The sequence below is a fragment of the Nilaparvata lugens genome, chromosome X (assembly GCF_014356525.2).
Source record: "Nilaparvata lugens isolate BPH chromosome X, ASM1435652v1, whole genome shotgun sequence".
Classification (NCBI taxonomy): domain Eukaryota; kingdom Metazoa; phylum Arthropoda; class Insecta; order Hemiptera; family Delphacidae; genus Nilaparvata; species Nilaparvata lugens.
The window spans coordinates 33,557,379-33,573,439 of record NC_052518.1 but is presented as its reverse complement, the minus strand read 5'-3'; the positions used below and the strand labels follow the sequence as shown (position 1 = coordinate 33,573,439).

At 34.1% G+C, this 16,061-nt stretch overlaps 1 protein-coding gene across 4 annotated transcripts in view; it reads left to right on the top strand.

The window, feature by feature from the left end:
* The window catches only part of LOC111050953 (cytokine receptor), a 150,636-nt gene that overhangs the window by 34,291 nt on the left and 100,284 nt on the right, over positions 1–16,061 (top strand). For all 4 annotated transcript variants that reach the window (XM_039443185.1, XM_039443186.1, XM_039443184.1 and 1 more), the window contains 7 exons: positions 5,472–5,652; positions 6,734–6,879; positions 7,220–7,374; positions 9,698–9,851; positions 10,422–10,574; positions 14,152–14,316; positions 15,160–15,347. In XM_039443185.1, coding sequence (XP_039299119.1) covers positions 5,472–5,652; positions 6,734–6,879; positions 7,220–7,374; positions 9,698–9,851; positions 10,422–10,574; positions 14,152–14,316; positions 15,160–15,347 — 1,142 coding nt within the window. The remainder of the gene's footprint in view (positions 1–5,471; positions 5,653–6,733; positions 6,880–7,219; positions 7,375–9,697; positions 9,852–10,421; positions 10,575–14,151; positions 14,317–15,159; positions 15,348–16,061) is intronic.

The following is a 16,061-nucleotide window of genomic DNA, read 5'->3' as shown; positions in this document are numbered from 1 at the left end:
AAAGCTTTAGAGAGGTCGAGCATTACTCCAGAAGTGTAGTTGCCACCTTCGATATATTTTATTATACCTTCAAAAACCCCGATGAGGGCTGTACTAGTTGACCTGTTCTTTACAAATCCATGCTGGTTTGGTGAAATTTGATTATGTTCAGAGAGGTAAGTTACCAGTCTAATAAGAATCACCGTTTCAAAAATATTTGAAAAAGCTGTCAATAACGAAATAGGTCTATAATTGTTAATGTCATGTTTGCTGCCCTCTTTGAAAAGTGGAAGTACCTTGGCAATCTTCAAAATTTTGGGAAATACCCCGCTCTCGAACATGGAGTTGATAATGCAAACAAGCGGCTGGGCAACCGCCTAACAACAGTTCCTTAATACCTTCAACGGGATGTCATCATGTCCTGTGCTACTTTTAAGTTAAGTTTTGGCTTTAAGTTATTGATTATGCGTGAGATTTCCTCTTCATTTGTAGGTGTTAGAATAAAGTGATCAGGCGGCAAAACATGGGAGCTAGGAACGCTATCAGGAGTACTATTAGATAAGTGGTGTGTTTTTTTAATTTTCTTATTTATTCTTTGAGCAGTAGACGCAAAAAAGCTATTAAATTCAGCTGCAATTTCCTCTTGATCAGTCATAAGTACGTTATCAATATCAAGCGCTAAAGATTCAATTTTCTTTCCAGTACATTTACCTCTAAATTGATTAATTACATTCCAACTCGTTCTAGATTTATTTGATGAATTTTTTATCATATCTCCATAGAAACGTTTTTTAGCTTCAGTTACTGATCGTAATACATTTTTATGTTTTTAATGAGGGATAAATTGAAATTGGGAATAGGATGCCCATTTCCCGTTGCAAATTTAAGCAATAGTCTAATTTGCTTAATTTCTTGTGTTATCCAATGAGCACTACGCGACTTCCTAACTGAGGATAGAGCTTTGGTCATGACAGGGCAATGAATATTGTAGTAGTGGAGGAAGGCGCAATGGAATAACCCGTATTTTCTGTTTGTGTCCTTTTCCTCGGTAATGAAATTCCAATTTATTCCAGACAAAACCGCTCTCAAATTGGCCAGATTATGAACACTACAATTACGGAAGGTGGTGCGTGTATCATTCTTTGGTTGGCCCATACGAATACCTTTTTGTTAGATGCAATTATATGGACTGGGCTGTATGATCAGAAAGCCAAGAATCTATGACGTTAACATTCTTATGCATTAATGTAGAGCTGGTGATTATATTATCTATAGTCGTTTTACTGGTTACTGTTATCCTAGTGGGAACTCTGACGTTATATTCCAAATTGAATTGATCCAAAATATTCAAAAAAGTCCTACGTTGAAAAGAGTCAACCAAAAAATCAACATTAAAATCTCCTGCACATATTAATTTAGTTCCAATATTGATCGACAGATTTTCTAAAACATTTATAAAATTGTTAAAAAACAAATGTATGTTACCATTAGGAGGCCGGTAAACACCTAGGAGCACGTATGGTACCTTATTTATATTGAATTTACAACATGCTAGTTCGATGCAACCCTCCTCACAGAGATCACTCACAATTAGTTGAGCAATATTTCGGAGCTGTTTATTGCAGATTATTTTGTGAAAAATTGCAACACCACCCATGCTCTACAATAACAATCAATGAGATGCATATTTCCTATATTGATACAACCTAGTTCATAATTTTTTAGGCCATGCTCAGTCAGTGAATGAATATTTCCAATCTATCTATTTTATTGCTCAACGAACGTATGTTTTGGTGAATAACCTTGACCATCAGAGAACCTGACTTTGATTTAGACAGAAATTGATTGTTGCAAGTACTATTAATTGGAAAATCAGAAAGGTTATAAGTAGTACAACTAATAGGTTGTAAAGCTGACCGAATTATATTTTTCAGTCTGACAAGATATGGCATAATCATCCCTATAGTTCATGTTAACTGTTTTATTTATATTATTCTCTATTAATTGTGCTCTTTGGTCGTGCCTAACTAATCGTTTAATTTCTTGCTTTCCACAAGCAGGACCGTAATTTAGTTTCCCACAAAGCTATGAAATCCTAAACATTTTTTTTTCTGCGACTGCAATCCTCCCTTTACTATTTAAATGCAGCCCATGCCTTGTGAATTTGTCTCTCTCAAGGTCAGTGATATCAATAATTCGTACATGATTAATTTCGTCACAAATTCTTTTTATTTTCCCATTGATTTTCGCATCTCGCGGCTCACACTGGACCAGTCAGGAAGATCATATCGGATAGGTATGGTGGTAACAAGGACATTTGTGAAATTCATCACAAGAAGAAGAGGAACCTTTTAGAACGACTGAAAACTGATTGCAATATACATCATTGGCCCCTCCCATAACAATTACATGATCGCTTTTGGAGAGATCCTTACTATCACTCATGATGTTAGTTGCAATCGAATTGAATTTCGCCCCTGGTTTAACTAATCCACTTACTGAATGCTTGAAATCAGATTCAAAGCAATTAACAATGTCACGGCCATGGCTACTCCCAAAAATTTTCACTACACCCTTGGTACTTTTTCTCCTAGCCGCCCTCGGATTCCTCTGATCAATTTCATAATTATTTGCGTAATTTGAGGTAATCTCAGAAGTGTAACAATTAGCCACATCAATCGTCGAAAATATCGTCGAAGTGGAACAATTAACCACATCAATCTGTGTGATGATACATGCGACTTAACGTAAGTATCTGACTTGGGTTTTAGAAACTTACATACGTTACTAAGCAATCTCCATCTATACCCAATAACATCAAAATTAGAATTTCCCAATAGGCTCTCCTTGAAACATTTTGTCCTATTTATTCTACGAAATTTGAATACCTCTTCTATGAAATCTCTCTCTCTCTCTCTCTCCAATGGCGCTACAGCCCAAATCGGGCTCTGGCCTCAACCAAAATACGCCTCCATCCATCTCTATCTAACGCCGCTCTCTTCCATCCCCTTAATTGTAACATTTCATTAGCATCCTTCTGCACTCTATCCTCCCATCGCTCCCTTGGTCTCCCCACAGGTCGTCTTCCTCCAGGCTGACCAACTAACACTTTCCTTGGCACTCGTGTTTCAGGCATTCTTTGCACATGCCCTGCCCATCGGAGGCGCAACAATTTAATGTGGGCCGATAATTGGGGCTCTGCATAAAGCTCTTTCAATTCAGCATTCAATGAAATACAAAGCAAATATCCCACAGTCAAAATTGTTAGTTTGTTGAATACAGGGCAGTTTAATCAGTTCATTAGTATTGAATATAGAGCTCACTTTTCCAATCAATGCTGTGGAAAACCTATCATTATAACTACCCATTGAGTCTAGACTATAAAAACGTTTTTGGGCATTGTCATACAGTAATATGCTCCAATGTGAGCCTGACCATCCGTTATTAGATCCTGCTTGGAGACTATCATTTACGATAAAGACAATAACATTATTCTGCTCAATTATTCTATTCAGAAACGATAAATCCGCTCCTTCATCGTTAATAATCATTGTTGTAACTGCCGGTAAGATTATGTAATTGCCTGGGAAAGATTCATTAAGGTAATTACAAAAACAATATATATCAGCATCAGTGAAAAGCTCTGATCTGAGAAAGGAGCTCAATCGGTCGATGAGGGCGCTGCCATGCGACGTTGGAGAAACATTTTCCTCGTTTTTCTGCACTTGCGACTCGGACAATGACATTTCCATGAGACGGATGTCCAGCTCCATCGAACGATTTATAGCGGCGCTCCACTGCTCCCCAAGTACTTCCATCCGCGCTCTCAATCGCTCGTTCTCCCGTTCAAGATTGTACAAAAAAATGAATATTGTACAATGAAGTGAATAAAAGTTATTATTATTATTATTATTATTATTATTAGATCTGCCTGCTTGGAATGATCGTGTGTGTCTGGTGCTGAAGTCAGTTACACACTATCTTCGTTATCCTCCACCGAGTCATGCGAGTGCGACCCCGAAACATCCCGCACAGTAGACAAATCGTTGTTTGTTATGAGTGAGACAGAACACCCTTTTGCTAAACATCGCCAAACATCACCCTTACTAGTTGACGGTGCCTTTCTGAACTTGAATCCCTTATACAGAATCGCTGGGTTGCCCTTGGATGTTTTACACGATTTTATTTCGGAGTTCATATTTATTAATAGTTCATTATCCATAGGCCTATATCACTGTATTTGAAAGTTTGCAGTCTACGAAATGGATGGAATCAACAAGTGTCAATAACACAGCTGACACTCGAACGACATATAACAAAAACAGGAGATAATAGGATTCCGTAAATGCTTCAGCTTACTATGTACAGAGTACCGTTCCCATAACTATCATTGATAAGCTCTTATCTTTTATCGCCATTGTGAAAAATGTTCGTAGCAATCCAAACCGTTACACAGTCAGTCAATGAATCGATAACAAAACTGTACTTATCACAATACACCGGTGGGACCAAAAAGGCGCCAACTTTTTCCCAGCAGCATTAAGTCACTCAAGAAACCTAACCTAACCTCACCGTCGTAACAAACTTTTCACACTACAAAGAGATAAGATGAAAAGAATTTGTAATTATTTTGCATCTACAACACAACACAACTTGTAGTTTCACTCATAGCAAAAACACCACCTAATTTAACTTTAAACTATTTGAAATGGAAAATTAACTCAGAACCGACGTTAACTACAGGTTCACCTAGCACATCAGGCGTGACAAACCATTCTGAGCCAATTCATCTGGCATGTGGTCCTGAACTATTATAATTATTCTATAAATTTAATTTACATTTCCTTCAATGAAATATTGATGTTGAAAGAATAAGACGTTGATGTTGTCAATACCACTATCTTTCAATACGTCAATACCACTGTCAATTCGTCTTATTCTTTCAATTATGGAGAAATACAAAAACATTACATACCATACAATCGAAATATTGAAGGTTGGGCCTGCTCAATGACTCTTTTAAATAGATAAAATACTATATTATATTATCTAATTGTATTTTAATATTTCTAATAATTCATAATAATAGAACATAACATAATAGTGACCTAAAATATTGATTAGACGTGCTCTCCCAAAAGAGCTATTCGAAAAAATGAAAAATATTTTTTAAAATTATTTAAAAAATAACAACTTTTAGTTATAGAAAAATATTTATAGCGCTATTCATATTATAATTGTATGCCATATTTCTCTTGTATTGTATTGTGTCTGTGAGAAATAGAATTTCATCATTCATTTATTAATCTGTATAATAGTGCAAAGGTAGCATAATTGTAATCTCACGAGAAATAAAACTACTTTGATGAGATGGATTGAATTCACTTAGCTAATTTGTACCTGAATTCAGTATTAATGAATACACATCTCATTCTCGTGTTACTAAGTTTACATGATCCAATAAATTTGAAAATATGTGTTGAATCGTGCAGCTCCGGCCGCTCCTCCGAAACTCACCCCAGGATGCTTTGAGGTGGTCGACTCGTACAATAACGAAATCTACGACGCAAGAGATGTCTACATTTACTGGCAGCAGCTTCCTGAGAGAATGCGCAATGGCGATCACTTCAGCTACAGAGTCAAACAACTCAATCCCGTTAATGGAGAGGAGAAGTAAGAATACACATCTTTCCAATTGAATTATAATCAACCAATAAATATTAACTCACTTGTAGAATAAGCATAATGCTGCGGGCAAACTGCATTTAAAGTCAGTTACACACACATCGATTTTTGGACATACGACTTTTTGCCGTCCTTATAGAATAACATAACATAATAGTGACCCAGCGTAGCTAGAAATACTTCTTGGGAAGACGCTACATTGATGTGCGATGGTCATTAAATCTATTCTGATGTACCATCAAACCTATCGATTTAATGGTTTATTAGATTCAATAAGGGTCCTAAAAACCGGGCCTTGAAGTGTTAGAGGATGTTCTAGAAATCAAAATATACATTTAATGGAACATTAACTTATGAGCGTCCTAGAAACTAGGCATCAGAAAATTGGCATTAAGCTATTCTATTACCGCTATTTTTAATATTATCTGCAATTTTAAAAATATAATGATGATTTATGACCATAATAAAAAGTATTGGATGAATGATAATGACAGTAAAAACATACTTAATAGTTTTGAATTCAATTCCATTCATAAGAGAAGTTGCTATAAATTGCAAGCACACCCCCTTTTTTATGTCTATATTGACTGGACTACTATGCTACGTTTGGTGAATGATGTCCTTAATAAGTGTTTCCGGAAACCAGGCATAAATCATGCATTAAATTAACCGGCCGACAGATGTTTATAGCTGGATTAGAGAGTGAAAATCCGTAAACAGCTGATCATAGTAGGCTATAGGTAGCGCATAACAAGAAGGCCTATTCCAACAATGACCAAAGACAAAATTTCCCTTTCTAATGTTCCATTAACTAATTGGGAATTGAAATCTATAGATAAATCAAATATATTTAGCTGTCATTTTGACTGATATTTATTTCAATTCTCAATGCTTAAATTTGTATTTTATTCAGAATTTTGTTTTTATTTGTAATTCAGCCTTTTGTTTAAACAAATTGATGAAATATCTGTCTCAAGGGTTTTCTGTAATTTGGACGTTTATGTAACTAAGGAGAACTAAATTAATTTTCGTAGTAAGTCCTTCTAAGTTTTTTTCTACTTTTTTTCAGAGAACTTGTTGCCAACGAAACTAGTCCGGCGTTTGCGAGGTTCCTGCACTTCCCCAGAGAGGCCACTCACTTGAAAATCTACTCAGTAAACAGCGAAGGCTATTCTAAGAATGGATCTTATCTTTTCATCCCAAGCGCAATTGATTGTACGTATCGTTGAAGAACAATTGTCATTATTTATCAATATTAAATCATATAATATAATTATGATGGAAAGATTGAATTATCACTTTTTGATTGATATTGGGGACTTGATCATGACATTGATTAACACTAACATTATTCAAGACACTAACCTTCATTTCCTTTCTTCATTTATACTGTTTTAGCTGTACTGTTTCAAGTTGTAAACTTACCTATTATATATCATACCTGAACCTACCATACTCATAACCATACATTCCTTAAATAATGTGATGCGATTTACGATTCCAGTGTTTTCCGTTGGCTTATGAAATTTTTGGTAAATTATACTTTCCTTTTCAGATGTACCGGAACCTCTTGCTTTCACAAAAATGTTATTGGAAAAGGAAGGCCATTTTAGTTTATCTTGGAAGAAACCTCAGATGAAGGATATAAAAGTAACTGGTTACACTGTGTATTGGTGTGAAAACAACAACGATAGACCTTATCCTTGTAAAGTAAGTTGAAATTTCTCAATTGAATATCAACTGAGTACTCAATGACGTACAGTATTTACCATACTCTCGATTTATTTGAACAATGATATTTCATATGTTCACATGTTATACAGAGTCATATGTATGGGAACCCTTCAATACGTTGGAGACTGTTGTAGATATAATACTGTAACTTTCAGGATAAGTTATTGGTCAAATACTCTACCTTTTGACGTACAACTGAATTTCAACCCATCATAAGGGGGTGACTTAGGGGTTGTAACTCGAATATTTTAAATGTAAACACTCATTGTGTGGTACATCATTTTAAAGGCCTTTTCGAAACATGAATGATAACATCAATTATAATTTTCTATGATACTTGTATCCAAAATGGCGGCTGATTGAAGCTCTAGTTTTTAAAGAAATGATGGGTTGTAACTCAAATATTTTGAATGTAAACACCCATTTTGTGATACATCATTTTAAAGGCCTTTTCAAAACAAGAAAGATTACATTAATAAAAAAGTTCTATGATACTTTATCAAAAATGGCGGCTGATTGAACTTTGTCATTTATTTCTTTAAAAACTAAAAATTCAATCAGCCGCCATTTTGGATACAAGTATCTTGAAAATTTCAATTGATGTCATCTTTCATGTTTTGAAAAGGTATTTAAAATGCTGTAGCACTCAATGGGTGTTTACATTTGAAATATTCGAGTTACTACCCCTAAGTCACCCCCCTTATGAGGGGTTGAAATTCAGTTGTACGTCAAAAGGTAGACTATCTGACTAATAACTTATCCTGAAAGTTACAGTATTAAATCTATAACAGTCTTCAATTTATTGAAGGGTTCCCATACATATGACTCACTCTGTATAATATGTGTCTAACAGACTCTGTTATGCTTAGAATAGATGAGACAAGTGACATTCATAATTATAATCACTTGAATTGAATTCTAAAAAATGAAATTTAGTATCCTCTCTCATTTAATTAAACACATTTTTCTATTAAAAATGATGAGTCTCATTAATTTATAATAATGTAAAAAAATGCATGACATAACCAAGACTATAATTCAAATAAGGTCTTATCCAACTAATTCCAACAGTGTGCAATACAATCAGTTGAACTATACATAAGTTACAAAGAACAACTTTCCTTAATAAATTGTTGTCTACGTTCACAAATCACAAATCACCAAAATCTCAAATCATACTGTGGATAATCTGTGAGTAATATGTGGATAATGAATTTGTCAATGACACATTTATAATACTAAAACTTCAGACGTGAATCACACTATAGTTTACGGATCTAACTAATTATATAATCCTGTTATAAGAGGATAATTTTTCCAAACTCCGATTGGCTATTACGAATGTATGAAAAAGAATAATTTTTTGACTTAAATTTACTTACACTTATGATTATTCTTCAACATAATTGCCGTGAAGATTGAGGTCAGTGGACCAGCCTACCAAAACCATCTTCATAAAATGTTGTCGCCAAATTAGTTTGATTGGGCTATAACGTTGTTTTGTAGCTCCTTGTTAGTTTGGAAGCTCTGGGTCAAACTTGAAGTCATTTCTCCAAATTGAAGGAATGGTATAATTTACTGACGGCCAAGTCAGACTCTTATGACGAGTGATCGGAAATATCCCATTTGATTTTCTGAAGAAGCCTTTTTGGTACACCAGCACTGTGTGGCTGAGTTGTCATGGATTACATAGTTTCCGAAAGTCATTTCAACTGGCGACTTTAATTTTCCGACACCATTCACATACAATATCATCACTCATAACGTTTCCTGCATTAACTTCAATAATTTATCGTTATATTCATGCTGAACTATTGCTTATTCCTTGCAAAAACGAATGTTTTACGCAACTATCACTTGGCGAGAGTAAGTAAGGCGGCCATGTTTCGGGGTCTATACCTTGACAACAATTGGCGATCTGGCCGCATCGATCACAGGGCGTTTGGTGGGATGGCAAACTGACCAGGTCTGGGAAAATCGCCCCCTTTCACTTGTTTGTGTCTTGAAAATTACCCTCTAGTATCTTACCCTGCTAGTTATTTAACACACCCAAACACAAAGCCCATGGTTTTTTATATTTGTAGCATTTTATTGTGTTTTATTTGTTTCTTAATTCTTTGTAATTTTGTTTTGTCTTGTTTCGTGTGTTTTTAATAAATTGAAAGAAATAAATTAAAATAAAAAAAAATTGTGTTCTAATAACCCTTCACTAATGTGTGGCCCAATAAGGTCCTTATTAGGCCACTTATTCCCTCTTTAGTTTTTCGGATGTTTCATCAAATATCTAAATGTTTTTCAGGGATATCTGGATTGGGTGCATGTATCAAAGGATACATTCAACTACTCAATTACTGTACCAAGTGACACCATCTATCAATTCGCTGTTTCTGCTGAAACAATATCTCAGAGCAGCAATCTTGTTTGGGCATCATGTACCATAATTCGAAATCAAGGTGAGTTTTTTTGTATTTACATTTCATGTATGATGAACTCAATAAGCTGACAAAACATGTTTTTGTGTCAATGTCGGCCACATAAGTCCTTGAATTGAGTTTCGTCATTGAAGTATTGCGGTACGACTCTTATAGTTTAAGTCTTATAATAAAAAACTTATCTTTATTGATTGATTTGATCAAATTATAACTATTAATTTTGGAATGCTTGCAACCGGCACTTGTTTAAGTTACTTAGTTTAGAAAAAGAGCTGCAATTCATATAAGTAGATTCTCTGTCTCGTCTATTAGAAATATTTTTCCCATCACCTGATAGCATAATTACTCATTTCACAACTGTAAATGACTGTTTGTAAACTAGAATTTGCAAAAGCTATTCTTGTATAATATATGGTTTGATGATCTCTGGTGTTTTTCAATATGTTTTATACTGATGTGAAACGTGAAGTTCTATTTGATTTTTATGCGGAAATGTTGGATCGCTTCAATGCATTTTTAGAAATAATAATTCCTTCTATTTTTATTTATTTCAGACTCACATTCCTACTAATATTCATGTTTTGTTTGCAGTGAGTAAAATAAAGAATATGTGGGTAACGGACGTGGGATCAACCTATATTGTTCTCAACTGGAAGCTTGAGTGCTCTGACAGAGTTGGCCAAATCAAGGGCTATCTAATCCAATATTGCGAGGCTAAAGAACCAGGATCTCCCATTTGTAAAGGTACAAAACATTCTAGTAAAACAATCATAATTGCTATCATAAAATTAAATTATTATAACGTATCATAACACGCCGAAGTTCAAGCAAAACAAACCAGTCTCGTATTTTGTTTCTCTTGAAGATTCCTTAATCAATAAGGTTTTCTGCTCTCTACAGAAAAATTCAATAATAATTATGCAGTAATCGTTGCAGTTGAAGCCCAAATTTCTAGCTGCCAAATATTACTGCGATTTTAGGCTGCGGTATTCTACATGCAATATTTTGCTAGCTTCAGGCTCCGGCTGGAAGTCGCAGAGCTTCCAGGTGTCAGTTGCTGTTAAGGCTGTTTAACACGCTAAGAAAACGTTTAACTTGTGATATTTTTCAAAGTTTTTTGATTTGTATACTATCAAGCTATCATAATAACAAAGTTCTCTCAGGATTTTTTTCCGATTATTACTTTTTGAGATATGAGCGCCTCAGGTTCAAATTTTTGGGACGGATCATTTCAAATTCGGTAAGAGATAAATTCATGAAATTTTGAGGATAAATTCTCGATTAAATAAATCAAAAATTTCCTGAAAATATCATTTTTTGTGAAAGTTATTCCATTTACAAAAAATAACTTTTAGTTGGAGTTATTTTTGGTAATTTCTTATAAATGGAATAACTTTCACAAAAAAATGATATTTTCAGGATTTTTTTGTTTTATTCAATGGAGAATTCATCCTCAAAATTTCATTGATTTATCTCCTACCGAATTTGAAATGATCCGTACCAATAATTTAAACTTTATGCGTTCATCCAAGAAGGTTCCTGGGAAGATGTTATCAAGCAAACAAAAGTGGGTTACTATAAGGTTTCTCAGTGGCTAAAATGTAATTATTTGAGACTAAATCTTGGTAAAACAAAATGTATGACCTTCAGTCCAACAACAAGAGGAGATCTAGATATGAACAGGCTTTGTTTGAATAATGCTTGTAACAGGTATCCATGTGATTCTTGCAATGAGGTTATTGAGAGTGTAAACAATTACAAGTATCTTGGTATTTTTGTTGATAAGCATCTACGCTGGTCACCTCAGATTAGCTACCTTTGTAGAAAATTAAGGGTGGTCAATTTAAAAATGTACATGCTTAGAAGTATTTTGAGTCTAAAATTACTAAAATCTGTTTATTTTGCTCTATTCCAATCCTTAGTTCAGTATGGTAATTCTATATGGGGAGGAACTTTTGATTCAACTTTAAAACCTCTATTTGTTTTACAAAAGTTAGTTATCAAAACAATAATGAGGTATCCGAGAGATTTCCCAAGTGTCACATTGTTTCAAAATTCCAATCTGTTCACTATAAGACAATTGTTCATTTTAAAGACTATTAAGAAACATGTACTCAAATTAAAAAATATTCAAAATTTTCAAAGAGTAACTAGACAAGTCGCTCAAAACTTGATCACAATTGAAAGAGTTGATAGCACCCTATCCCGTAGAAGTATTTCATATTTGAGAAATAAACTCTATAATAAAGTTCCAAGAGGATGGTTGTTAAAGAAGCCTAAAATAAAAGATTTCCATACCTGGGTGAAAGAAAATTATTTTTATTCAATTAATGATTTGGTTTAATATTGATTGATGTTATATGAATCTTAAATTCAGCTTTATGTATATCTTTAATTTATTGTTATTTCTTAGAATGGAATATTTAGTTGGTTGAATGTTAATTACTGTTAGCCTATATTATAATATTGTAGGATCATTTTATATATTAATATTAATGTATAAGTGAATAAGTTATATTAAGACTCCACGTTGGCGTACAAGTTTTCTTTTGCCGACGTGTAGCACAAAGTTGTCAATTTCCTTTCAGTTGTATTCTGTATATATTTTTGTGCAATAAACGATTTGATTTGATTTGATTCATATCTCAGAAAGTAATAATCGGGATAATTTTTTTATTTTGGTAGCTTGATAGTATAAGAATCGAATAAAATTGAAAAATATAATCAGTAAAAGGTTTTTTCAGCATGTTGCACAGCCTTAAATGCCGCTCGTGTTTGTTGTATTTTTCTACACTATGTCCAATGAAGTCAGGATAGCCGGAATTATCTAGAGCCGGCCAAGATAACCAATTCGACTAAGTCATTTCACCCTTCAGTCTGTCAGCGCTACCTGGTCGCGGGCTCCATGCCTACCGGCGGGACGTTTGAATAACTCATCTAATCATCCTCGAACTTCTCATTACTCACGCACAAGCAATCAGCTTATATGGGCATCATTCGCAATAAAAAAAACCAAGGCTTCACCGTCTGAGGAAGAAAAATTTATTTTCTTGTTTAGGACAAACATTGCTCCTATGTTCAACAACTGGCTTGTATGCACCCACTCCGGAGAAAACGCATCGTATTCTAAAATGGTCTTTCCAGGAAAATGCTCATGCTGAGAATGTAGTACCTTTCACTTCCAGATCTCCGGATTTATCTCCAAAACCGCCTGAGGTAGCTTTGAAAGTGAATGATATTATAATGGATAGTTTGAAATGTCCATTGTTTTAATATTGATATCCCGTTACGAATTCAAGCTGGATAGAACGTGGTGCATTTCACTCTCTATTATAAGAATGCTTAAATAATAGAAATGCAATCGCTATTATTCCAGTTTGTTGAAAGTATTTGTTGTATTCTCTCTTTCACACTAGTTTGTGAAACTAGAAACTCAATATGCGATATTCAATAGCATACGCAACTTGATTCAGCATTGTTTTTGGCGGCTAGGAAATCAGACCTTTATGGCATGTTATCATTCAGATTATTCTATAGATGATTCACATTGTAGAATGCTTATGTAAGTCAAGTAAAATTATATTTCATTTCTAAATGTCCAATTCCTAAGCGACGACTGTAGCCGCGCTGTTTAAACTGATATAGTCGACCGACATATATTGACGCCTATAATATACGGTAAGTTAATAGACTACAGCCGTTAATACAGTAGTCGCGCGGCAAGAGTTGTACAGTTTGAAATTAATATTGGTTATGAAAAAAGAACCCTTGAGAAGCCGGGGTGAGATTAATACATCACTTCTATATTGCACCTTCTCTCTTCTGATTGTTTTGACAACATTTTGCAACATATCGCGATGTTTGAATCCTACTAGTAGGTGTCAGTAGTATCTGCTTAATATTTTTAAATATCTTCGTCGTCTTCTTATTTTACTTTAGCTCCTTCTCTTCGTCTTCCTTTTTACCCACCACCTCTCTTCTCCGTATCCTTCTCTTCATGCCTGGATTCACGTCTGGACGTCTAGTTTATTGGGTTATTCAATTCCATTGACATAATTTGAATATCTATTTAGTTGAACTCATTATTATAGCAGCAAACTAGCCATTGGTTTTGCTAGCAACGCCTGTACGATTATTTGAGAAAAATATCTATTATTTCATTATTTGACTTCATTTCAATGTTGAGGAGCACTGATAAATTAAATAACCCCTGGCATCATTTATTTTATTAATCTCGGATATTTGACTAGTGCTTTTGTTTTTGGATATTGTTTGGCATCATTGCAAATAAATAAGTTTGGAATGTGTTTGAATTTTACAGATAACAAAGCTACAACAATGCGCGTGCCAGACACGGAACCAGCTAAAGGAAACATCACAGGCTTGAATCCATACAAAACGTACTTGCTGTCAGTTGCCATTCTGATGACGAACGATGAAAAGGGAGTATTCAGCAAGGCACTTGTTTTCCCAACTTTGGAAGGCGGTTAGTGTGTTTTTATCCAGTTAGAACTATGAAAATACTGCGTGTTTCAAAATGCATCACTCAATTTCAAACGGTTTCATTTACCACAAAAAATCGCATAGTATCAACATATCACTTACTAAAAAGATTATGATACTATTTTTCAATATCATGCAAATATAGATGGTAGAGAAATTATTATTTTTATGGCGAATATGATTGCTGAGATCCTGATTTTGCTATTTGAAATTAAGTTGAGCTTGCAATGTGAATTATTGCAATGTCTGATCTCAGTCTTCAGCCATCTGAAACTGAATAACATTCCTCCCTGATACTGAATGATACTGATTAACAGTGACAGTGGATAATTTGCTATGTTGCTTGTTGTCGTTTGTGAGCCTACTGGAGAGCATACTTAACGTTTTTATGATCCAATTCTATATGCGCAAGTGTCTTGTGTTATTGATGAAATGAATACTATTAAATGAATAAAAATTTCTTCATTTATGAATGAAAAGATGAAACGTACGTTACAATGGAAAAGCAATTTCATTGAACTAAAATTTGAAATTTCATTTTTTCTTCGTCACTCACATGCAGTGTACAACAAAAATATACAAACAGTATGAAGAAGGCTCCTCATATTGGCTAATTCCTGTGATTGAGTAGTGATAACCAGAAAGCAAGACGTTGTACCGGAATAAACGTGATATCTGTAAATTACTGTATTCCTCAAAAGGAATTCCTAAACTAATTGATTTCTTCTTCAATTGAAATTAGTTCAAAAAACGTACTCCTTTTAGATTACATGATAATTGAAGTACGCATTTACACAATTTCATATTTGGTTTTCTTTTTGTGCAGCTCCATCATCACCTCCCAGGAACATGAGCGTGTCAGATGTTACCAATACGTCTGTGGTCTTGACCTGGCTTCCGCCTTCAAAAGACCAAAGAAATGGTGTGCTGCAAGAATATAGAATCAATATAAATAATTTAACTGAAATCACAGTGCCTGTCAATGGAACTGACGAGCTGGATCAGATGAAACCGGTAAAATTAATTTGAAATTACATTTTTAGACTTACTTACCAAAAACTCACAATACGAAAGAATTTCATTTATAAACATCTATCCAAACAGAAATTCAACGAAAATCACTGATAATATGTTTTAATGATTTTCATATTGTATTAAATTGGATATTATTAAATACATAAATAATTATTGTCAAAAACATGAAAATGTCATAACAACGTCAGTTCAAACTTACAGTAGTCTAATAACACATCATATATAAATATATATACACATAGTTTAATAGACATGTATTGCCAATTCTTTTGCGATCCTGCATACTGACAATAATTAACTCTAATATTATTTCTATGCCTAGTTCCATAGCTATGTACATTACTGTTCAACACATATTCACTAATAGTTCTCTTCATTGATGTTAGGCATGCCAGTATATACAATGATGGCACTGTCAACAGTCCCATACTAACAAATAAATCTGTGCATGGTGTGAGAGGGCCCTTCTTACATATTATTCTCAAAGCCTTTTTTTGAAGCTTGAACAAGACATGGGAGGATGAGGAATTTCCCCATAGTTGAATGCCATAAATTAGATGGCTATGAATATGCGCAAAGTACACATTCATTAATACTGAGGTATCTACAATTTGGCTCAGTCTCCGAAGAAGATAGATGCCTTTGTTAATTCTTTTTGAAATGTGTCTAACATGTTCATTCCATGTTAAATTT